The sequence below is a fragment of the Pinus tabuliformis genome, chromosome 3_2 (genome assembly GCF_031772625.1).
Source record: "Pinus tabuliformis cultivar Carrire ecotype Pingquan chromosome 3_2, CPIR1, whole genome shotgun sequence".
NCBI classification, from domain to species: Eukaryota; Viridiplantae; Streptophyta; class Pinopsida; order Pinales; family Pinaceae; genus Pinus; species Pinus tabuliformis.
Genome location: NC_142302.1, coordinates 583,163,038 through 583,188,757, shown reverse-complemented (window position 1 = coordinate 583,188,757; position 25,720 = coordinate 583,163,038). Strand labels below are relative to the sequence as shown.

The window sequence follows — 25,720 nt, the reverse complement described above, 5'->3', positions numbered from 1 at the left end:
CTGCAACTACCGCAACATCTGTTCAATCTACCCCACTTACTTCTAGAGTATCGACAGCTCCGGTTTCTACTGTCTCTGTAACTACTCCTCAGACATCTTTACCATCGTCTGGATCCACGATTCAAAATACGGTTCAGATGCCTGTAGGACAACCTGGTTTAAATACGGTTGTCACAAGTCAACCACAATTCACTTATCAACCGTACCAGGGACAGTACCAATTCGGTCCTGTTGTCCAGCAGCCAGTTTACCAATATCAACCGTATCCTGGGTATACTTATCAACAATCACAACAACCCCAGTACGGTCCGGTTAATCCTGGTTTTCCGGGAGGATACAATATCCCGAATGCGATTCCTATTCCTAGTTATCCTGGATATCCTCCTCCTGGGACTGGTCTCGTGACCCAGAGTTTTAGGGATCCTAATCGGCGGTTACCGTTTATCGCAACTTTGGATTTATCAGACTTGTCGCGCCTAACGAACGATCCAATAAATTATCTTCCGTTTTGGCCGCCAATGCCAAATAAGTTGCCCAGTGACATTCCCAAGTTCGAAGGTAAGTCTGGAGAGGACCCGTCGAATCATGTGATGACTTACCACCTCTGGTGTGCCTCTAATTCCATCTCGGATGATTCGATCCGCTTACGTCTTTTCCAGCGTACTCTCATTGGTCTCGCGGCCAAGTGGTACATTGAGTTACCACGGGCCTCTTTTTATAATTTTAGCCAGTTAACTACCTTGTTTTTAACTCATTTTCAGTTGCTGGTCAGATATGATAATGGCACGGAGTTATTAACTTCGTTAAAGCAATCGACGTCCACTTATATTTCCGATCATATTCATGAATGGAGACGTCGAAGGCGGTTAGTGAAAGTTTTTATCCCGGACCAGATCTTAGCTGAATGGTTTGTTAAATCATTGTTACCGAAGATTACTGAAGACGTAGCTAAGGCCGGAGTAGTTACTGAGGAGCAAGTGATTGCTCAAGCGCAGTACCTTGACTTAGTTTACACTCAGTCAGGTACGTTACACGAAAAGATCCCAGATCTTCCTAAGTCAAATCAAATCGCTGCTGCTCCTTCGGGATCTCATGCTGCTGATGGCATGATTGGTACGGTAAATACTAAAAGTAAGAAGAAGTCTTCAAAGAATTCTTCTCCTATTATAACCTTACCAGACTCCCCGACAGGAGATTCTTCTGCTGAGGTTTCCGCCGATATTCACATTGTAGAGTCATCTACAGCTAAATCAAAATCCGGTGGAAAGAAGAAAGGCAAGAAGAAGAATAAAGCAGACAAAACTCCAAAGGAGAAAACTGAAAAATCGGAAACCAATGACGAAAAGCGCAAACCTCGTTATCCTTGTCTTATTTGTGAAGAGGATCATTTTACAAGGGATTGCCCTCATCGGGCAGAGGTTGTGAAAATCGTCAAAGGTTCCCCAACTCCTGCTGTTTTGAAAGATCCATTTCCAAAGCAGGAGAGTAAAATGATAGGTTCTTCCTCGAGTGCCAGTGAAGAACCCATATTGATGCTGTCTCATGTAAGGATTGCGACTCGATCGCCAGATTATGGTAGTAAAAGTCCTGTTGATGGCAAAGAAGCAGAATCTTCTCATTCTAATCCATCAACCTCAGCTCCCGGTTCTGATCCACTACAAATCGAGAAGCCTAACCCGGACTTAGTAATCAAACCGCCCGCCAAGGGTATACTTCGAAAGTCTGCTTTCAATCCACATGCGAGAGCGGCCCAGAATTATAACATTGTTGAGGACTTAGCTGTTTCACCCTCAGCAATGTCGGCTTTGGAAGTGCTGCAATCATGCCCAGCGCAGCGCAAGTTACTTTTGTCGGCTATAGGAGCTGTTGATGTTCAGGACCCGAACCTAATAATCTTTGATCTAGAAAATAGTACACCGCGTTTACCTCATCAAATAGCTTTCCAGATCCCAGTGATAGTCAAAAACAGGCCTATTCATCGAACTGTAATTGATGAGGGAGCTTCCACGTGTATTATGTCGATATAGTGTTGGAGATCGCTTGGTTCTCCTTCACTAAATCAATCCCCGACAATACTTAAGGCCTTTGATGGCCGTCGGTTCCATCTTTTTGCATTCTACAGGATTTGCCTATAGGGGTTGAAGGAAAAACCGTTAGTCTGGATGTGGAGGTGGTTGATGCCCCTCTAGACTACAACCTTCTTTTGGGTCGAAGTTGGTCTTACGCTATGACAGTGGTCGTTTCATCGGTCTTTCGAGTAATAAAGTTTCTACATAATGGCAAGATCGTAACAATAGACCATCTGGCTTACTTTTCGTCCGACCCAGCCTCTTCAGAGAGTCTTCAGCATGTCGGTAAAACGACTATCCCTTACAAGGATGTTGGAGTAGGATTAGTTAAAGATGTCGGTTTACTGAGAACTTTTCCTTTTCCTCCAATCAACGCATTGTCTTCATTTGCATCCATTCATATGATTACATCAGACACCATTGTTTATGACGATCCTTGGATCGTTCCTTCTGAATCTGAGATAGACTCATTTGGTGATGCTATGCCGTTGAGTCCATATGAAATTGCCTATGAAGTTGTGCAGTCTTTTACCGACCCGCTTTCAACCAAAATCGACCAAATGAATGTGGTCCGTGAGGAATCACTTTTCACATCAACCTCGGAGTTAATAGCGTTTCCCGAAGTTGTGTCATCTGACGAGCAACTTCGTGAAGTCCTGTGTGTAGACGATTTACCATGGGAAGATCTCCATCACAGATCTTCGTTTTTACCTGAGGATGATCGTTTTGAAAATGATTTCTCATCAATCTTTACAGCTGAATATGTCAAAGAAGCTCAGAATCCAATGAAACATCCTGATTCAGAGTTGAATTTGGGAAACATCTCTAGAACTATTCCCATTGACATTTCAGTTAAGCTTGGAATTGTTGAGAACATTCATATAGGTGCCTCGTGTACAGATAACGAAATTCAGACATACAGGGCCCTATTTCAAGAATTCCGCGACGTGTTTGCCTGGTCCTATGAAGAAATGCCAGGAATTGATTCCGCGATTGTTGTTCATGAGATCAAGACTTACCCGGACGCTAAACCTGTCCGGCAACGTTTGCATCAGATTCACCCACGAAAAGCGGCTACAATTAAAGCGGAAGTTGAGAAGCTGTTGAAAGCAGGTTTCATTTATCCGATCCCGTTAACGGATTGGGTATCGAATATTGTTCCGGTTAACAAAAAACAGGGAACAATAAGAATATGCATCGATTATAGGGACATTAATCAAGCTTGTCCGAAGGACAACTACCCAACACCCTATATCGATCAAATAATTGATGATTGTGCCGGCAGTGAAACATTTTCCTTTATGGACGGTTTTTCCAGTTACAATCAAATCAATATTCTACCTGCCGATCAACCAAAAACGGCTTTCATTTGTCCATGGGGGACATTTGCTTATTGCAAATTACCTTTTGGGCTTAAGAATGCGAGGCAACTTTTCAAAGGGCGATGTCTTATGCGTTTCATGACATCAAACACATTGTGCAACCGTATCTCAATGATTTGCCTGCTCATTCATTACATCGAGCTGATCACCTTGTCCATTTACGAGCAATCTTCATGAGGTGTAGGCATTATTGTATTCGGTTGAACCCACACAAATGTGTCTTCTGTATAGAAGTGGGTCGATTACTGGGATTTGTAGTTTCAAAAGCCGGCATTCGCGTCGATCCCTCGAAGGTCGAAGCTATCATCAAATTGCCTCCTCCTTCGAGTCTTCGCCAACTCCAAAGTTTGCAGGGGAAAGCAAACTTTTTACGACAATTCATTCCTAACTACGCCGAGGTTACAAAGGGTTTTACACGGTTGTTAAAACAGAACACTCAATTCACTTGGGATGAGATAGCTCAGAAATCTTTTGATGCACTCAAGCACGCGTTGACCCATGCACCGTTGTTGCATCCTCCCAACTACAACCAGGATTACTTTTTGTACCTCGCCGCCTCCCATTCCACCATTGGAATGGTCTTAGTTCAGGAAGATGAATTCGGAACGGAACATGTGATATATTACCTTAGTCGGACGTTAAATCCAACTGAGCTAAAATATTCACATGTGGAGAAATTGGCATTGGCAGTCGTTCAAGCTGTCCAACGTTTTCGTCACTACATTTTACTTCGTAAAACTACAGTCATTTCGGATTGCAACCCTATGATCTACATTTTGACTAAACAATTGCTCGGGAGTAAGTACTCTAAAATGGATTGTTATCCTGCAAGAGTTCGACTTAGAGTTTGAGAAATCTAAGTCTAAGAAATCTTTAGTTTTTGCAAAATTAATGTGTGACTTCCCGCGTGCTGACACGGAAACTGTGGCAGAGGAGCCCATTGCGGACGAATCTTTGTTTCTAATCAGCACTTTAGATCCGTGGTATGGGGATATCATCGTCTATCTCCAGACCCAATCATTTCCGCCCGAAGTTTCAAAGTCGGAACGTCGGAAAATTCGATTTCAGTCCCAACAGTACAAAATTATTGGAGATACTCTTTATCGCCGTGGGGCGGACTTGGTTTTTCGACGTTGCTTAACTCACGAAGAAGCTGAAAGGGTTTTGAATGACTGTCACTCTGGAGCGTGTGGCGGTCATATGTCTGGGTATGCCACAGCCCAAAAGATATTGCGCGCTGGCTACTTCTGGCCGTCCTTGTTTAAAGATTGTATTACTGCGGTCCGAAAATGCCACAACTGTCAAGTGTTTGATCGCAAGATGCGCGCTCCACCTGCTCCTCTCCACCCTATAATTGTCGTTGGTCCTTTTGCCAAATGGGGTATCGATTTTATTACATGTAACCCTCACTCGGTCGGGGGGCATGCGTATATCATCCTTGTGGTAGATTATTTTACAAAGTGGGCCGAGGCGATGCCTACATTCGAGGCAGACGGCAAGACAGCTGCAATTTTCGTGTTCAATCACATAATTGCTAGGTTTGGTGTCCCACAAGCGATAATCACTGACCATGGGCGCCATTTTCGAAACGTCATGATGACAGAACTTACAGGCCAGCTTGGTTTGCGTCACGATTGCTCGACTCCTTATTATTCACAAGCGAATGGTCTGGTTGAGTCCATCAACAAAGTTTTAGTTATCATGATCCGACGAATCATTGGTATTCATCAGTCGAATTGGCACAACATGTTATTTTCCGCACTTTGGGCGTACCGAACCTCAGTGAAAACATCAACAGGGTTCACTCCTTTCCAACTAGTTTATGGTTTGGAAGCCGTGCTACCCATTGAATGCGAAATCCCGTCACTGCAAATGGCCATCGAGTTACTTCCAGCTACTTCCGAAGAGGAGAAGCGTTTATTATACCTAGCTCAATTAGATGAGAATCGACGTGATGCTGCATTAGCAATCGAGACTCACGCAAAACGTATGAAAGCTCAGTATGATCGAAATGTGACCCCTCGAAATTTTTCGGAAGGAGACCTAGTGTTATTGTATGATCAAGCTAATGATAAATTAGGTGCTGGAAAATTCGTTCCTATGTGGCATGGACCCTATATTGTCAAGCGAAAGCTAGCAAAAGGGGCCTATGAGCTGGTAGACTTTGACGGGGACTCTTTGGGTAAACCCAGAAATGGACTTTACCTAAAGAGGTATTATGCTTTAAAGATGAGTATGGAGATTTTTAGTTAGGTTAGTTTTTTTTTCTAGCTGGTGTGTTTGTTAGCTTAGACAGTGTGCTTAGCTTAGAGAGTGGGTTTTCGTCATTATTCTGCTTATCTTGGTTTTACTCTTGATGTTTGCAGATGTCGATGCCTCTCCACACATACATTGGTTTCGCTGATGGTGCATGTCGTAGTACACGGAATATCTCTTCTGCAGCTTGGGTTATCTATTCGCCCTCTGACGAGTTAGTTTCTATGCATGGGGTGAGCCTCGGTCAAACAACAAACAACATTGCAGAATACAGTGCAGTGATTGAGTTATTGTCTGAATCTATTTCATTTGGGATTCGGAGTTTGATAGTGAGGTTAGATTCTGAACTCGTTGTATTACAACTTAATAGAGTGTATGCCATTAGAAATCCAGTGTTATTAAGGTTATTTTTTAGAGTGCGTCTTGGAACGTGAATTTGATTACATTGAATATCAGCATATTCCAAGGTCTTTAAATACATTAGCAAATGCAATTGCTTCTCGAATGTTAAATAGACATTTGCAATAATCATACATGTAAATTTAAAAACATTTCATCACACACGTTTAACAAGATAAGCCGGTAATAATGATATATATAGATAGGAGTGTGTCAAAAAATACATCGTCTTCGATCATAGGTTGAAAAACACCTTATGATCGGCAAAAATGATAAGTACAAAAAACCAAAATGTCACATGTGTCTACAAAATGACCATCCAATCACTGGTGATGCTCTCTATACGACACCACTACACGGGCTACCCTACACAAGAACCTTCTAAAAGGTCCTGGGACTGCGACTACGTAGCGCTGAAGCCTGATAGGAATATCATCTATAGTAGTCTCTGGTATATCTGCTGTAAGACGCTCTAGGTCTTGTTCCAACTTGGCTAAAGTCTCTGTGGCCTCGTCCCGTGGGGCCGGCGCCGCTGCAACTGGTAGTCTCCTCTCGAAAGGCCGGAGATTGGCTGGACGACGTGGGCCTACATCTGCATTTTGAAAATTATTACTGTCAGTTTTGAGACGATATAAAAACAAAAAAAATAGATAGTTTAAAAAAACTTGTGGAAAATGAATTACCTGTGTCATCCCATTGTTCTCCCGGTGGAAGAACCATGTCCGAATCTCCACGAAAATCAACTCCGGCATAAGGAAAATCCTGTATAGAAAAGCCCTGGTCTTCTAACCAGTGAAAGTACTCCAGAGTAAATCGGACAACCTCTGTTCCCTCATCAAGATGACGGGCCATAACCGCAACCCATCGCATCAATTTGGGCTCTCGGGGAAGCCCAACCTCAACAGTGAGCTGCTGTGGGATCAGCATCGGAACCCTCTCTAAGCCAAAACTCACAACTAAAAGCCCATACCCAAAAGTCTTTAGCTGCCCGTTTTTGGCTCTAGTCAGTTGGCCCTTTAAATTGGCCAACACAGCATCACACCAGTTGAAAATGGTACCTCGATAGCAATCAATCGCCATCCGCATCTGGGATCCAGTGGCAATGTGTAAAGCGGCAGCCCCGCAAAGTCTGGTAACTGTAAAAACAATCACCATAAGTTCAGGGCGGGATATAGTTTTGATCTCTATCCCCTTCTCCTGAGTCTGAGTGTTACACCACTCTAGTCGGAGACTAGCGATGGACTGGCCACCCGGCCTAGTCCCGAACAGAGTCAAGTGTTCGCCTCTCTTGGGAAAACCAGTGAGAAAGTAAATATCTGAGGGCTCTATCTCGAGCTGGTGCCCTCCAATATAAAAACATTGATCCTGAACGTTCCATCTTTCTACCAGCCACTCTAGAAAGCGCACTTGGGCCCTCATGCCAGGTATGGCCCAGTATTTGTAAAGGCCGCATGCCTTCAAAGCATCAATGGACGGTTGATGACTAATGGCGGTCAAATCAACATCTCCGTGCTCTCTCGCGCCAATCAAGCATGGTGAACAATCTACACACCAGAAAACATCCATTAGAATCCATGAAATCAAAAAAATTTGGTCCAATTTAGAGAATTTGGGGTTTGTAAACCCTTTGCGCGGAGTACGCACCCCGCCTTTAGGAACAGAGCATGCGTACGCGGGTTCCCTTAAGGCAAGGTGCGTACGCCCGGCATTTTCCCAACTGAGAAAATGTCGGGGTACGCGGGTCCCTAGTGTGGCACCTGCGTACCCCGAAAGGCGGATCTTGAAACCCCAAAGCCTCCAAAAATAAAATCTAGGGCCTAAAAACAAATTCTAAACGGATGAAAATGAAGAGGAGGATGTTGTAGAATACCTGAAAGAGACGGCGTTCGATTTCGACGGTCGGATTCTCCGCAATGTCCACGGGAAGTTTCTTGCCAAAAGCCCTTTTTCTCTCCTCAACAGTAAAATGGTAAAAATGAATTGGTAAAAGCCCTTTTTATAGGTTTTTTGGGTAAATAAATGGTAAATTTGTTTATTTTTCACCATGAAAAGGTATTTTTCAAAATATTTTTATCTATCTTCAACAGGTATGAGTAATGTGTTGGTTTTTGTGCAGGATAAAGGATTTTCAGGGAAAATTGTCATTTTTTCACAAACAAAAACATCAGAGTCATCTTTAAGCCCTTTTCTGACTCCTAAAACATGAAAAGATTGTCGAGCATTTCTTTTACACTCGTTAAAACGGAATTAAAAGACGGTCCTCTTATAGCCCTTTTCTGACCATAAAAACATGAAAAGATTGCCGGATTTTTGTCGTTTCAAATTCGATATTGGAAATAAAACGACGTGTCCTTGATCGCTTTTTACTTTTCAGGTCAAAGACACTAATCATGAAAGTACTCCTTGGTCGTAAAGATCAAGCGGTTCTCTCAAGTATTATTTTATACTTTTTCAGGCTTGGGAGACACAAATTTACGAAAAAGGTCAACCCTGGAGTCTTCTTAAGTTTTTTCAGACTCTCTAAAAATGAAAAACGCCGAGTTTCTCCTATACTGGACTCGTTAAAATTTCACAGTAAAGGACCTGTTCGATTACAAACAAGAACGAACCACTCATTCTTAGGGTTCGAATCTAAACTAAGTTGGACTCATCCGAAGGATGAGCTTATAATCAAGCAAATGTTATCCTCCTCAAGCTTGTAAAAAATAAAGAGGTACTTGCCAGAAATGGTGGGGGAAAAGAGAGAAAATTGAGCCTATTTGTTATCCTTTGTCACAAGATAATCCTTGAAATGATAAAGTGCTTCACCCTTCCTAGATGATATGAAACCCTAATCTACTACAAGCTTCGCACTTTAGGGGGCAATCTGTTACACTAAAATTTGTCACCATGACTATTTGCAGTTGGTATGGCCCCATCAATTGTCATACTGTCCTCCTTGGCAAGTCTTATACCTCTGCTCCTCATGTCAAACTCCAAGAAAGAGAGAAAGTCCTTAAAAAGTCAATTAACTGGTTACGCAGTTTCTCTTACCCTTGCCTGCGTGTACGCATCTCAAGTTCACAATACCTGCGTACTTGTACGCTCTGTCTGTAAAGGGGTGGATGCGTACTCCTATAAAGGTCAAAAGGCGCGAGTTTTACTTCAAAAAAGTTACTTGTGGTCGAATCTAGAGCATTCTAGAAGATGGTTTGACGTGGATTGAGCGCCTCCAGATGGTTCATGCATCCCAAAGAAAGAGGAACTTATCCCATCAAGAGGGGAGCTATCCCATTGAAAGAGGGGCTTATCTCATTGATGGTGGACCTGATTAACTTCCTCCAAAGCACTATAAATACAGGCATTGGGCCAGAGGGAGGGGAGGTTGAAAGCTGAACATTCCTAAGGGTAGATGCTGCTGAAATTAGGACTCCCTTATAGAGCTTGAGAGGATAGATTTCATTCCTTTCTTAGCTTCATTTGGAAGTGGGTGAGCTGATCAAAGTAAAGAAGAACTCTTTTGCTGGACCCTGGGAGGGACCTGCACAACACCAAGGCACTGGTTGTAATGGTTTCTTTTGTTTCCAATTAATACAATTAAGTTCATTTTTCTCAACAAGTTGTTATATATAATTTGTTTCATATACTCCTTGGTCTTTATGATGAATATGTTTTATTATGAGTTATTCAGGTGCTATGTAATCGTTTGCTTGTTAGTGAATGTAGGCTTCAAGGAGAAGGAGGAGCTCATCTGGATCGGAGAGGCTTGGCTGCTACAAACAGCGTTGGACTAAAGGTATGCTTTAAACACCTGGTTGCTTTTATTCTAAATGCATATTTAGGGAAAGATAGTGCTTGATTGTCTTGTTTGTCACTAGAAAGCCTTAGCTTCTAGGGAGGTCGGTTTTGTCCGCAAAATTGACTCTTTCCGCATGACAGTATAGATCCGGTAATAAAAAAGGCTAAATAAACCGAACCCGAAATAAACAGAGAGAAAATAACTGTAAACTACAAATAAACATTGTATACCTCCAGATCTTAAAAATGACGCAGGTAGGGCTACCGGAAACTTCTTCACGTGAAACGAAAGGGGTTCCTCATTGGAACAGATGCTCCCAACACAACAGAGTAGTCCTCTCGGCCCGAAAGGAGTCAGAAACAGTAGATCTAGGAAACGGTAGTCGGATGCAGTTCTACCGGCTTCAGATTTGGATCACCAACGGACGCGGCCCTCAAATAGCTCTGATACCATGTAGGGATTTACAGGGTAAGTTCCTCAGACGGAACACCAAAGGACACTGCTCACACACAGATCACAGATCAATACACCAGTATTTTGACGTGGTTAAAACCCTCAAAGAGGGAAACAGTCCACGGCCTGAGCCAACGCGGCCACTTCAGGCAATTTATTAATAAAATAATGAAAATTTACATAAGCTTCTCTCATGAACAGTTAACCTACAAATGACCCTCCATGCTCTTTAAATAGAGGTCATGGACCAATCGGGTGTTAAGCCACGATTCAAGTGTCGGCAATACAGAGGAGAGAATGAACCATCGGATCACTACATATCGTGACCGTCGGATTGTAAGTTACAAAATGTACATAGTAAAGAAACACACTTTACCTAACTCTATACTAGACCAAGTTATACTTAACTAATTCCTATGTGTCGGAATATTCTAACAATATATACTTTATTTAGCATTCAAAAACTCAATTTAAACAATGAAAAATAACACATTGTATTTTACACTCTAAAGAAGTTTGCACGTGAAGAAATTTGATCTCTCTTACTTAAGATGGATCTATGTTGGTTTGTCCGCCCGTCGATCTGTCAAATTGACAGGTGCCCCTTTATAAAAATAAAAAATTATGCTATAAATAAAAAAATAATGTCAACGATAACAAAAAAAAATTAATATGTTGTAAATTAATTAGAAGTGAAAAACAATGTGTGATAAGATGTTTAACCTTTGTAATTTTAAAAAATATTTCAATAAGAGATTTAAATAAACTATTTGAAGATCTATGTTTAACTAATTTATACCCCTTTATAAAAATAAAAAAAAATTATGCTATAAATAGAAAAATAATGTTAGCTATAACAAAAATATATATATATGTTGTAAAGTAATTAGAAGTAAAAAACAATGTGTGAATAAGATGTTTAACCTTTGTAATTTTAAAAAATATTTCAAGAAGATATTTAAATAAACTATTTGAAGATCTATGTTAACTAATTTATGCCCCTTTATAAAAATAAAAAATTATGCTATAAATAGAAAAATAATGTCACCTATAATTAAATAAAAATAAAATAAAATAAAATTAAAAAATAAAAAATAAAAAAATCCCTTGTAAAGTAATTAGAAGTAAAAAACAATGTGGGAATAAGATATTTAACCTTTGTAATTTTAAAATATATTTCAATAAGAGATTTAAATAAACTATTTGAAGATCTATGTTAACTAATTTATGCCCCTTCATAAAAATAACAAATTATGCTATAAATAGAAAAATAATGTCAACTATAATAATAATAAAAATATGTTATAAAGTAATTAGAAGTGAAAAAAAAGTGTGAATAAGATGTTTAAACTTTATAATTTTCAAAAATATTTCAAGAGAAGATTTAAATAAACTATTTGAAGATCTATGTAAACTGATTTATGTTGATATCAACTTCATATATATATATATACATAGAAAATAAAAATATGTTAAAATAAAATATTTTAATGTTGCATATAAAAACAATTCAATGTAGGTTATCAATAAATATTTTAATATCAATAAATATTGATATATACTTAAAAATACATTAATAAAAAATCATTTTAATTAAAATTTAAGTTTTATGGTTAAAACGTTTATTTGGTCCTATATATATATTCTAGAATTCAAAAATACAATTTAAACAATAAAAAATAACACATTATATTTTACACTCTAAAAAAGTTTGCACATGAAGAAATTTAATCCATCTCGGCTCATGTTAGATCTGTATTTAAGATGAATCTCTTCTAGTATATATTCTCATGGATCAAAATGAATGTCTCCAAGCCTACTTAAAACCAATGGAGGGAAATTCAAATTTATTCATATTTAATAATATTAAATATATTTTCCAAGTATTAATGATTTCTGGCCCAAGAAAATTTGTCATTCCAATAAATAATATTTCTTCTTCGATTTGAATTCTTCTTTAACCAAATTTAAATTCTCTTCGGGGTAGTAGGGTTTCCTTAAGGGGCTTAGTTTCCCTATAGGGAAATTTGTCCCAAAGCTGCCCAACTTTCAACACTCAAATCACGCGAAATATACAAGATATCAGTGGTTTGTTTGGTAAGGGCTTATTTACTGGCACCATAACATATACAACTCAAGTTTTATTATTCTTAAATAACACATTTGTTAATGATGTTGATATGATATTTAAAAGTTCTACATATGCATATCTCTGACCTTGAAGAGTTCCAATCCAACAACGCGATATATTAGGACATAATCATAAAAATTATTTCATAAATACTAAAATATTGTTTTAAACCAGTTTTGAAATAAAAAAACACGTGCATTGATGATGTGTATTAATAATTGAAAATCAAATTAATAAGAAACAATAATACTCACATTTTGGCAAAGATATCCCCTGCTGCCTAACAGGCGATATGCCACTTGTCGTGCTGTGAAGAATTGCAGTTTCTGTTCTGAATCCAAAAGATCTTTATATGTAGCTCTGTGCTTCTTATCCTCTTCAATCCTCTCTTGACCCTGACTTTAGAAAGTTAAAAACAAAATAAGCAGTACACTGATATCTAGTATCTTGGCCACAACTTCACATCACTCTATGATTCTAAGCTGTTTCTTTGTCGTTATAAAATTAAGGCCGAAAGTTCAAGGGAGACATTAACATAAAAGATCTAAAGTCATGTAACAGTCATGTTTCAACTGCAATTATGCAGCCACATGAAATTAAGTGTCCATAAATGCAATCTAGATATCTCACGAGTGTAACTTTTCATTATAAGATGAGCATTTAAAATCTCAATATGATCAATAAGAGCTATCAACGAACCAATTATACATTAGTATTACTTCAAGATCTTAGTTTTGGCATTGCACTTCCTTTTAGCCAATAAGTTTCCTTTATGCATTAGAGACAGGGATATCCACTGTCACTTCAAAAATAAGCAGATTTGAGTTAACAATTGCAATGTTGAAGATTCCTCCAGAGAAATAACAAAAGTCAGATTAACATTAACCTCACTATCGAAATAAACCGCCTCATTGAAGGTAGTAAGTTGTTTAATTGAGATGTTCCCTTGGAATCTAGGATAATATTGAGTTCATAGTCTAGAAGAGCATATAAGTATAGGGGGTGTGAAACTTCAGAATATACAACACGTACAAAATCAGCATTGAACACAGTGAACTATGATAGCACAAAAATACATATCCACGTGGTGTAATCATCTGCTTTTTCTTGGCCAGCAGTGTACCAAACCTAAAAATTTCTCCATTGACCAGTTTCATTATTGACTGTAATTCTAATTGAAGCTTCAAACAGCTCCCAACAGAATTCTAATGCAATACTGTATGTGGCATTTAAATTTATAACAGAAATCTGAGACCTGTGTGTGTGTGTGAACAGAATTTACACTATGAACAGCATGCCTACATTTATTTGCATTCAGATTCATTAGCATATATTCCATGAACAGTAACCACACCATCTTCAAACATACATGTAAAACAGAGCTCAAGCAATTTATTTTACAGAATTATACAAGGAGAGAAGAGTACTTATCTCTATAAAGAGCTGCCCTTGTCAAAAAGCTGCCTGGGAACAATTTACCTCCCGACCATAGATAAAAATGAGGACACCACCCCCAATCCAAGCTATGAGGTCCCAAGGGAAAAGGACTGCCTAAAGGTCTCTATTTCTCATCTAAAGTTAAAACCCAATCCACAGTGATATATGACTAGCCAGATTAAACATCCACCATGAATCCCCAGGATGCAGATGATACATCTAGTTTCCTCTACCAACACTCGATCAGCCCTGTTACACCTCTATCAGTGGGGGTACATAGATTTTTTCAAGCAGATCATTCACCACCATTGTAAGCCCAAAGTGACAAGTCAAACCCTTGTAAAAAACCATGTGAGGCCATGTATTAGGCATCCCAGACAGATTTTTTCAAACAGATCATTCCCCACCATTGTAAGCCCAAAGTGACAAGTCAAAGCCTTGTAAAAAACCATGTGAGGCCATGTATTAGGCATCCCAGACCTGGTGTCTTGTCTTTTGAGTCTGTATTTATTGTGATTGGTTGGGCCATGCCTCGTCCCTTGAGAGCTTCATCTTGGCAATCTCGTCCCTAACTGGATTGGAAGACCTTGGGAGGTCTTTCATGAGGACTCATGGTTCTATGGGGGCCCTGCATTTGTAGGGGTGATCATCGGTGTATGGGTCAATCCAGCCCACATCAAGGTGCACCTATGTCATTCCACATGGTTAGAGTCTATTGAGTCTATAGGTGACCTTGGCCTTGGTACAGTGTTCCTCATGACAAGCTCTCAGAGCATAGTAGTCTCTTGTGTCAACTTTCATGTTTCCCAAGGCACATCATGGTTCCCAATGCAAAGTGGTCTCAATGGTAAAAAAGTCAACTTAGTCTCAGATTAAAGAGCTTAGTGAGATGAAGACATGCCATGTAGAGATTTTCTGATTTGAGCCTCCAGTGATGAGTTATGGTTGGTCAAAGCTGGTTAATAGGGGTGCACATGGATTTTTTGGGCATATCTATTGGAGGTTCCATTGTTTTTGACATGTAACGTGTCCAAAATGATCAAAAAACCCATGCCTCGTAAAAATTTTATTTTAAGTGGTTTTCAAGATCCTCATTTTGACCAAGTTTCTAGGGGTTTTGGACCTACTTTAAAAGCATGTATAAGCACCTATTTTGGACTACTTGTTACGTGCATGCTTTGAATAATGCACTCAAAGACATTGGAAAATTTTCTTGGATCACTTGCATTATTTTGGATGCAAGAGAGGCACAAATGTTCATTTGCAACCACCATGCCTCTCCAGCTATTTACAGGATTTATGCAAAGAAGCAATTATTGAAACCAACAGATACAAGGTATGCTACCTATATTATTCTTCTTGATCGTATGTTAGAGGTGCAACAAGCCTTAAAGGCCATTGTCATCAGTTCTAAGTCGTGTACATGGGGGGCATCAAAAACATATCAAGGAAAGAAGATAAGGTGGATGCTTTTGAATGATGAATGGTGGCTTAATGTGAAATACATTGTCTCTTTCTCCTCTACAATAGTGGAGCTAATAAGGTATGTAGATTTAGATGCAAGAGAGGCACAAATGTTCATTTGCAACCACCATGCCTCTCTAGCTATTTACAGGATTTGTGCAAAGAAGCAATTCTTGAAACCAGCAAATACAAGGTATGCTACCTATATTATTCTTCTTGATCGTATGCTAGAGGTGCAACACGCTAAGGCCATTGTTATGGAAGGCCTTAGGAAATCATGGGTTCTTTATGGATGTCCAATCGTCATGGATAGTTGGACAAATATTCAACAAAGGCATTTGTTGAACATCATTATCACTTCTCTAAGTAATCCCTATTTATGAAGGGAAATTGATCGTACTGGAAAGATGAAGGCTACAACATTCCAATTTGAGGTATTCAAGGATGCAATTGAAGATATTAGTCCTACAAATGTAGTTCAAGTTATCATGGATGTTGCATAAGCTTGTAGGTCTGCGGGTTAATGATTCAAAGCATGTATAAGCACCTATTTTGGACTCCTTGTTGTGTGCATGCTTTGAATAATGCACTCAAAGACATTGGAAAAATTTCTTGGACCACTTGCATTATTTTGGATGCAAGTGAAGCACAAATGTTCATTTGCAACCACCATGCCTCTCTAGCTATTTACAGGATTTATGCAAAGAAGCAATTCTTGAAACCAGCAGATACAAGGTATGCTACCTATATTATTCTTCTTGATCGTATGCTAGAGGTGCAAAAAGCCTTAAAGGCCATTATTATCAGTTCTAAGTGGTCTACATGGGGGACATCAAAAACATATCAAGGAAAGAAGATAAGGTGGATGCTTTTGAATGATGAATGGTGGCTTAATGTGAAATACATTTGTCTCTTTCTCCTCTATAATAGTGGAGCTAATAAGGTATGCAGATTTAGATGCAAGAGAGGTGCAAATGTTCATTTGCAACCACCATGCCTCTCTAGCTATTTACAGGATTTATGCAAAGAAGCAATTCTTAAAACCAGCAAATACAAGGTATGCTACCTACCTATATTATTCTTCTTGATCATATGCTAGAGGTGCAACAAGCCGTAAAGGCCATTGTTATCAGTTCTAAGTGGTCTACATGGGGGACATCAAAAACATATCAAGGAAAGAAGATAATGTGGATGTTTTTGGATGATGAATGGTGGCTTAATGTGAAATACATTGTCTCTTTCTCCTCTACAATAGTGGAGCTAATAAGGTATGCAGATTTAGATTCTCCTAACCTTGGGGAAATATATGAGTCAATTGACAGAATGATCGTGTTGAAAATTCTAGTACAATGTACTTATTTATGAACAGTGATTATTACTTGTGATGATTATATATAAAATCCTTTTAACATTTACAACTTCTTCATCAAGTGACTATACTTCAAAAAATCAACCATACAAGTATAAGAAAGCAGAGATCATTGTGCACAATATCAACACAATGATTACCCGGGGAAAACCCACTTGGGATAAAAACCCAGCAAGTCTTTCCTTAGAGAACCAATTCAACAAGAAATATCAAATTCAAAGCTATGGACAAACTAACCATAAAGTGCATCCACCAAGTGTCCAAGTTAGCCCTCCTCATTTTGATAACAACCATAAGAGAACAAAGAATTTTGGGTCCCTCTTCCACAAGATATGCAAACCTTTTAACATGAAGATCAACTTCAAAAGCTCAGCCCTTTTTCACAAAGTCTCAGCCTCCTTCAACAGAGATAGGTCAGAGAGTATTAGTCCCATTGCAACAGAGATGTTTTGGCCTCCTTCAACAGAGATGCTTTGGTTTCCTTCAACAAACGTACTTTAGACTTTCGACCTTCTTTCATGGATACAAACCACAAAGATTTCAGCCCTTTTAGCACAAAGATAGACCTCAGGAAAACTTGGTTCTTCAAGAGATATGCCACAGAGAAATTAGGTACACTTTGATCTTCGTTCTTGCTCCTTTTCTAGCTTCGTATGATCAGCAGATACTATTGATGATGCTCAGATCAAATGCGCTTGGAGAGGAAGATGAATGACACCAATATATAGTGAATTCATGGGACGAATGGATGCCAACATTAGTTAATCCAACTTCAAGCATAGTGAGTCGACTTCTTGGGAGGTCGAGTTCCCTCTTCGTTGGGAGGTCAAGTTTCATCTTCCTTTGGTGATCAAGTTACATTTCCTAGGACGCTGAAAATACCATTTGCTAAGTCGAGTTACCCTCTTATATCAAGCCGAATTGTTTGTGAGACGAGTTTGCTTCTCATTGGGCCAAATTCATCACTATTTGTATGTTGAGTTGATTGTTGGAGCTACATTCAAGTTTATGAAGTAATTTTGTATTGTAAAATCCTCCAATTAGATTCATAAAATCTTTGGTTTCCCCTTGTATAATGATGAAATGTTTGTTCACTAATTGTTTGACGAAATGCATCAAATAAATTTTAAAAATTTGTTGGGTTTTAGTGGCATAAATTAGCTTTGGTACATTACCATGTATGACCGATGCAAATAGCTAAGGCATGTGGCACATCATCATACACTAAGAAATGTAAGGCTACTGACTCGTTGGTTGTCCAAATCATGGACATATGCTCACCATAGACCACATGATCCATATGCTCGAACGGGGAGTTCGTGAAAGCCCTAGCTCTGTGGGCTAGCAAACCAGTTACCTGTTGAAATAGGTAACTAGGTTGTCATCATAAATATGAAATGTACTCTTGATTCTTGTATATTGTAAAAAGAGTATTATTATTTTTGTAGCACGGGTTTCATGCTCAAGGTCAATTTTATTTATAGGTCAAGCACCCATTGAGTGCTTCTAAGGTTTGTCATTAAGTCAAGAAGTCAATTGAGTCATTCTCATATATGAAAGACCTCATTGGGCATCTTGTATCATGTCAAGAAAATTACTGCAAGTCAAGAAATGTCAAAAGACTCCCTCCAAGACAAGTCGGCCTAAGGAAAGGTTAGGTCAGCCTACAAGCAGTGACAAGTCAACCTCATAAGTGCTACTCGACCTCCACAAGAAGCTTATATATAAGTGTGTCATCGACCTCATTTGAGAACAACACATTCAAGCAACAAGCAGTTCGATCAAGGAAGAAAAAGAAGCATATTACCTAGCGAAGAGAAGGAGAATAAAAGGAAAAGAAAGCAAAGAAGTTTAAGGATTGTTTTTGGGCATCATCCTTCACTCATATGAGGAAACTAGGGAACATTTTGCTACTACATAACAGAAATTACAGCCACTTAAGGAGCCGAAAGTTGGAGTAAAAAGGATCTAGTTTACAAGCTGAGTCATCAAGGAAGGATAAGTACCCCAAACAAAGGAGAAAGAATCCAAATTTCACCATCCTCTCTCACACATGCGAAACTAGGGTTTTTGTAGTTAAATCGAAATTTCCAACCAAAATTGCAAGTCTGAAAATTTTGGTCAAAGGAGAAGTCCCAGTTGCTATAAGGCAAGTTCATCAAGAAGAGGTTTGACTTGGTCTTGGAAGGGTTTTTGACAAGGGTCTTAGGTCTTGGAATTCGTCATTTGAAGATTCTATAAGAAGAGAATAATTCTTGTGGGTTTTCCTTTCAAGAGGAGAGGTTTTGGCCCTGGTTAGCGGCCTACATTTTGTGTCCTCTTGTCTCATTGATCTTCATTGTTTAGTAGTTGTTTGATGATCAAGAAATAATAATAATAAAGTGAAAGAAGAAGCTAATAACTAGTACATCAAGTTAAGTAAAAGAACATCACAAGCAGTTATCAAAGTAAGAGAAATCACCTAATCTAGTTGCCCTAGATTTCTCAATATTACCTACACACTCAAATCAACTTGTTTGCTAACATATGGACAAGGTGCTAATTTCCACCCTTGCGATCATATGATGTATATAAAACCAATACTGAAAAGAAAAGTCAATTAAATGCAAGGTAATCTAACTACTGCGCATACACATCACCATGAAGAATTCGAAAGTAGGATGCTCACATAAGAATGCAATGCAACTACCTACTCTAACCTATGCTAGCATACAATACATCAACTAAGTATAGTCATATAACCAATGTAGCCAAGACATCATTACATCAATATCATACCTCTTACCTCTATGATCAACCATGAGATAGAACAAGGAAACATCACAATCAACCATATCATAATACTTGAATGTTGGATCCAATTCATAGGGGTGGGAGGTGGGAAATTAAAAGAACCATAGATCGATTTCACTACCATCAGAAGGGATCTAGAACAGTAATCAATAATCAATTTTAGGAACTCATGCCCAATAGATATCTTAGGCATACAAGCCTGAGTGATGTCACTAGGGACATGCCCTGAGTAGCATAAGGATAGGAATGGTCAGAGAACAAGATCTTGACAACCTCGTGGCTTGTCACAATAATCAAATTCAAAAGAGTCAACCAAAGTTGGCTCGTCATTTTCAAAATTTATGGGACTTGAATGTGACTGAGGAATGACATCAGGAAGAAGCGAAGAAGGCATAGACAAATCAATAATTATATCTTGTTGATCATCATATGGAGTGCAAGGTCGAATAAAGTCATCTTTGGCATCATCATCATTAATGTCATAATTCAGATCCTTATCAAAATGATGGCCACTCATATATCCCATTTACCCTTTTCCACATGCCAAAACTCATCAATGCTAATCTCCAGGGAGCTAATGGGACCACCCTTTTCAAGATCTTCGCAAAGCAAGGCTGCTTAGAATGGGAGCGGGAACGGCAATTTTCAAAAGATTTCCGATTCTGAGCGTTTTTTATATAATATATAATTGTATATATTTTGATGCATATATGTCAACAAAAGCATGTAGAATGATGAATTATTTATAAAAAGCATAAAAACATGGATTAAACAATATAACATCAATCATCTAGTAGTTATAATCTTCATCAACCACAGGTCCACAACCTCTTGATTCCCATCAACCTTAAAGTTTCAACATTTCAAAATTCAATATATAACATTTGTCATCACTAAAGTTGTACTTGTAACCATTACCAAACTATAACAAAGAGTATCAAACATGAAATGAAACGTTTCACGAAGCATCATATTCATAATTCATTACCAATGAGTTATAATTGCCAACTTCAAACTTAAATTGTCATATATTGTTTGCAAAAATTACCATAATAAATACGAAAGAGTCTATAGTTATAAAAAGTACTAGAAACTACAAAACACAAGTAAATCTACTATCTACTAAAATTTCTTCATGCCACAAGAAACTTGTAATTTATTTTCTCCTGATCTATGAACAATGGGAGTCTCCTTCCCGCATAGTTTGACTCTGCAATGGTCGTGAACCATGTCCAGAAACAAAAGGCACATGACCTCCATGAAATGCTGCAAATGGAGGTGGCGGCAAAGTTGGTGCAACTTGAGCCCTATTAGTGGATGGGGGTGGCAATGTTGTTGATGTTGTTGTTGTCGCTTGATTACCGTCATCCTCATCGTCCAAAAGTTTTGCTTCCAACTGTTCTAAATGTAAGGCTCCGTCCTCCAAATTATCCTCCAGGTTGTTGTCCCAAGAGATATATGTTATATCAAATCGAGCCCGCTCACAATAATGTGTCAACAACCTCAAGTTGTAGTGTACGTAAACCAAGCTTTCTACCCAGTTTTCATTGAGGCAATTTCTTTTAACATTGTGGATGAAGCTATAGGTGCTCCAACACCTCTTTGCAGAAGAAGTATTAACCACCTATGAAAGCACTCTAACTGTCAATTTCACCAAAGGCCCCCTAAAGCCATACATGTTCCACCATTCAACGAGATCCAATCGAACTCTATCATCGATTGCATGCAAAATACCAAAAATTCCAGTTTGACTAAAGTATTTTCTTAATTCTCCATGTAATCTAGCACACTCCTCCCTATTAGGGTCCAACTTGTCTAATGTTAGCATGTACCCATTTTGTACCTCTGGGATCTATATAAGGTTTTCTCCTAACCCCACCCCCAAGTGCAGGTTTGGCCAACCAATATGGAGTGGAACATTAAGATTATCCCACCTTTTGACCACATGTTTGTGAATATGATCATACAAGATGGCATCTTTCGGCTGGAACAATATCTTTGATTTTCCCTATCATGTTATTCGTCCGCTCATACAACCTCCCCAATCACTGGCGCATTTGTATCTACAAAACGAATCATGTTATAAATGGGCTTGGTGAACTACAAAACATACTTCAAACTTACCCAAAACTGACCCTCAAGAACAGTGTCCTCCACCTCTTGAAAATCTTCCCTGTCGGATGTGGTTGCAACCCTATCCTTTAATACATTCAATGATTCACTTGATACCATGTTAGCCAATGCCTCTCTTACCTTCAAAAGACAGCTAAAGTGAGGTTACAGCTAGCAAATCTAGTCTTTGCAATCCTCAATAGCTCCAACCTCAAGTGACTGTGGAAAAGGCCATGGGCATTGCTATGATTGGTGATAAAAATTATCATGCAATTGCCTCTCTTGTACAATGAACCAATCCATTTGTATTTAGGTTCCTTTATCTTAATATTGTCATACATCAAAAAGTTCATTGTGTGAACCAAACACCTAGACCAAAATATGTTGGGGTATCTTTTCTCAATGATTGCTATTGTTGCCTTACAATTAGAAGCATTATCAATAATGACTTGGATGACATTGTATGGCCCAATAGTTTCAATTGTTTGAATTAATGGTTCTGCAATGTTGATGTCGACCTTGAACTTATCTGAGTAATCATGAGATGGAAGGAAGGCTACACTAGTACCAGACACACCAAGAACACTTATCATTGGCTTGTCTTTTACATTTGTCCAACCATTAGATACAATGGATACCCCATATTCCTTCCAAGCATTTGTGAATTTACCCAAAGCATTTATTATTTTGGCTTTTCCCGATCAAGTCCCACGATTCTTGTTAATTTTTTTCACAGTGTTCTATGTTGATATAATCACTTAAACAATTTCATTCACCCCAGTAAAAGTTAAGCAATTATAGATAGAAAAGTAAACAGTAAATTCACAACAGAAGATAGCTAAGCACAATGAGACAGAGATTTTGGTCAACGACCAGGGAAAAACCCCACAAGGAGGAAAACCCACAATCAATTCTTCTTCTTCTATTAGTCAAACAAAGTTCAGCATGAGATACATAATCAAATAGCACATCAAATAACCAGTCAAAGTCAATCAATGCAAGACAAATCAAATGAGAGAGAAAAGTCAATTCTAGTCAAATATGAAAATCTGCAACAGAGGTTGAATTTCGGCCTACAACTTCCATAGAAAAGTTTGGTCAAATCATAGTCAAAGTTTGCGATCAAAGAGCTAGTCAAAACCCTCAGCCAAAGCATCAGTCAACACAAAGAATATACCATAGAATATTCAGCCCTTCTTCCTTAGTCCAAATTTTGATCAAAACAGACTCAAACAGTCTTGCAATTCTTCGGTCAAAAGAGAGAGAATTGACTGCAAGCCTCTGTTTTAAGAACCAGCCGGCTCAGAACCGATTTCGCTGAGTTGGTCCGAGTCAAGCCCTCACCGGGTCGACTCGGCCATCAAACCGGTTTCACCAGCCGGGTTGTCTAACAACTTGGCCGACTCAGTAATAACCCGGCCAGCTCGGTAACAGTGGCCTAAAAACTCAAAAAAACAACATTTTTTTTTTACTTTCTTTTAGGAGAAGAGATTTGTGTTAAAAAATGGTGGACACATGAATTCCACATTAGCTGACTGTTTTCATAGGTTTTTTACTTGTTCACTCGGCTTCCTATGGCATGAATCATTTAGTGCTTGAAAATAGAAAGTGATGAGTCTGGCGCTGGCAATTTGATAGGATCTAATGTTGTGAACTTTTTGCCAAGAACATGAAATCTCCTATAAGAATGGAGCAAGACATATGTTGCCTTCATTGTATAAAATTCCTCAAGGAACAATGTGAATTTCTAAGTAAACAATGATACTATCTGAGAACCATGTAATAAAGAGGGCACATGAAATTGAAATGTTGATCAAACATGTGATCCTAGTTAGAATGTTTATAGGTGCAATTCTCTCTTGGAAGATGGCAATTTATCTTTAAACATATTACAAAGTTGATGGGAACAGACTTGAAGTTTCCCCAAGGGATCCTAAAACTAGAGAATAGCCACAAAATATTCTATGGAGTGTAGATGGGTATGTCATGACTGCATGTAGATGTGGAAGTAGAAGTTTTAGCGTTAGGGATCCTATATCTTGATCTGTAGACTGTGTCACATACAATTTGCTTTTGTAGTTCTTCTCATGAATACATCTATTAAAATCCATCTTGGTGAGATGGTCTAAGATGATTGATGATGGTACAAGATTAAAAATGAGTTACAAACTATGAAGCATGTAGATATGCTACGAGTGGTTGATCCAGATAATCTTGGCTCCTCTAGTAGCAGCCACTAGCCAGTAGTACTAGTCACAGTTTACTTTTGCTGTAGAGGCCATTTCTAGCCTCCTTGGTTGTGTTTTTGTTTTGATCTCTATATCATCATCATGTATGTATTGGACAGTGCACTGGGTGCCATTTTAATCTTTGATATAATGGATATATTCATGAGCCTACTTTGATCATATGTTGTCTTCTATCTATATTCTAATGTTGTGCGTTTGGAAACATGAATGAAAATTTTTAAAATTATGTCTTTTTATAAATAAAAAAATATTTAATGTATTTTTTACAACGACCGAGTCATTGAAATCAAACTGGCCGAGTCGATACCGAGTCGGAGTCGGAGTCGGAGTCGGAGTAGACCCTCAGCCGAGTCGGAGTCGGAGTCGAAGTTTTAAAACATTGTTGCAAGCCAACCTCCCTCAAAGAGCCAAAACAGAGTTGAGTATGTGGTCAACTCAGGGTCAAAGTCTCCTGCAAGACAGTCCAAAAACTTGGTCAAACTAGAACCAAACAGCACAAGTCAACGTAGGTCAACACTGGTCAAGAGAGAGAAAATGCAGAACATAAAGGATAATCCTTGCTTCTTCGCACATGTGAAATGTCTCCTACAATTTCAGATCGAATTGCTTGGTTGAGGTGATGCCAAATGAGCTCCATCAATTCGCTATTTATATGTGGTTTAGGAGGGTCAATTCCTCTTAAGGGGTCGACTTGTTGGACCTAGGGTCGACTTAGTCAAATGTGCAAATGTGACTTTCCTCCATGGTTTGCAAATGATTTTGATGGTGAAATTCAGACGATAATTGCTAATTTTCAACACTCCCTCTCAGCTAGGGAGGAACTTCTGGTTGCACCATAAGTCTCATCTCAGATGTACATGTCTCAACATAAAAGAAGCTCATCTCGTCTCATCTCATCTCAACTCAGTTCAACAACGATGACTCGATCCATAGAAGAAGAAGAACAATCCACACGACAATAGGGGAGATCGATTTACCACAACCAAGTCCACTATCCATGATAGTCATAAATGTCCTTGGTAAAGATCACACACCCTATGTCCACAGACTGACCCTCACCCAACTTGATCCCCAGTAATCAAGTGGTAGAACACCTACATCCAATACATAGGGAAATCAATTTACCTTAACCAAGTCCATGGCAGTCGCATCTCACTTTGATAAAGATCACACAAACCTAAGTCTCCTCACACACTAGCCAGATGTGTCGCAATCCGACAAGCTTAACCAAGTCCATGACCCTTGATTAATAAAGGTACAAGGTGGGTTGTGGGTAGGATGCATATTGGGGCAACCACACAGCCAACTTGGATTCAAGAAGTACCCTCACACCCAAGAGCCTCGCTGCTCATTCCCCCTCACCAAGTCCATGGCTAGTCAGAAGACTTGGGGAAGAGCATATGCTCAGTGTCCTCAATCAGTAATGTTCCCTCTCGGGAAGGGATACATTCCCCTGCACTCCAAGCTTCTCTCGGAAGAATAAAAAGTTCATTTTCGGCAAAAAGGCTTGGTGAGAATGTCTACAACCTGCTCACCTGTCGACATGTGTTGGAGCCTCACTACTACCCTCAATACCATATCTCAAATGAAGTGGTACTAGATCTCAATATGTTTTGACCTTGTTACCGCTCAAACTAGCAAGAGTCCAAGGAGGGGATCCTATAGAGCAATTACTAGGTCAAGTGGCAACAATGGAGCAATAGCCCACTGTCACTGAAGTTAAAGCTCCCTGCTCTTTAAAGACTTTCACTAAGAGGAGGAGTCCCGATATGAGAAGAATCACTAGGAATGATAGATCAATGATAGGATGTAAAGTGATTCCAAACCC

At 38.9% G+C, this 25,720-nt stretch overlaps 1 protein-coding gene across 4 annotated transcripts in view; it reads right to left on the bottom strand.

Annotated features, from left to right (window-relative positions):
- The window catches only part of LOC149181899 (uncharacterized), a 231,740-nt gene that overhangs the window by 128,936 nt on the left and 77,084 nt on the right, over positions 1-25,720 (bottom strand). For all 4 annotated transcript variants that reach the window (XM_089416717.1, XM_089416716.1, XM_089416718.1 and 1 more), the window contains exon 2: positions 12,723-12,863. In XM_089416717.1, the coding sequence (XP_089272843.1) occupies positions 12,723-12,863 (141 nt within the window). The remainder of the gene's footprint in view (positions 1-12,722; positions 12,864-25,720) is intronic.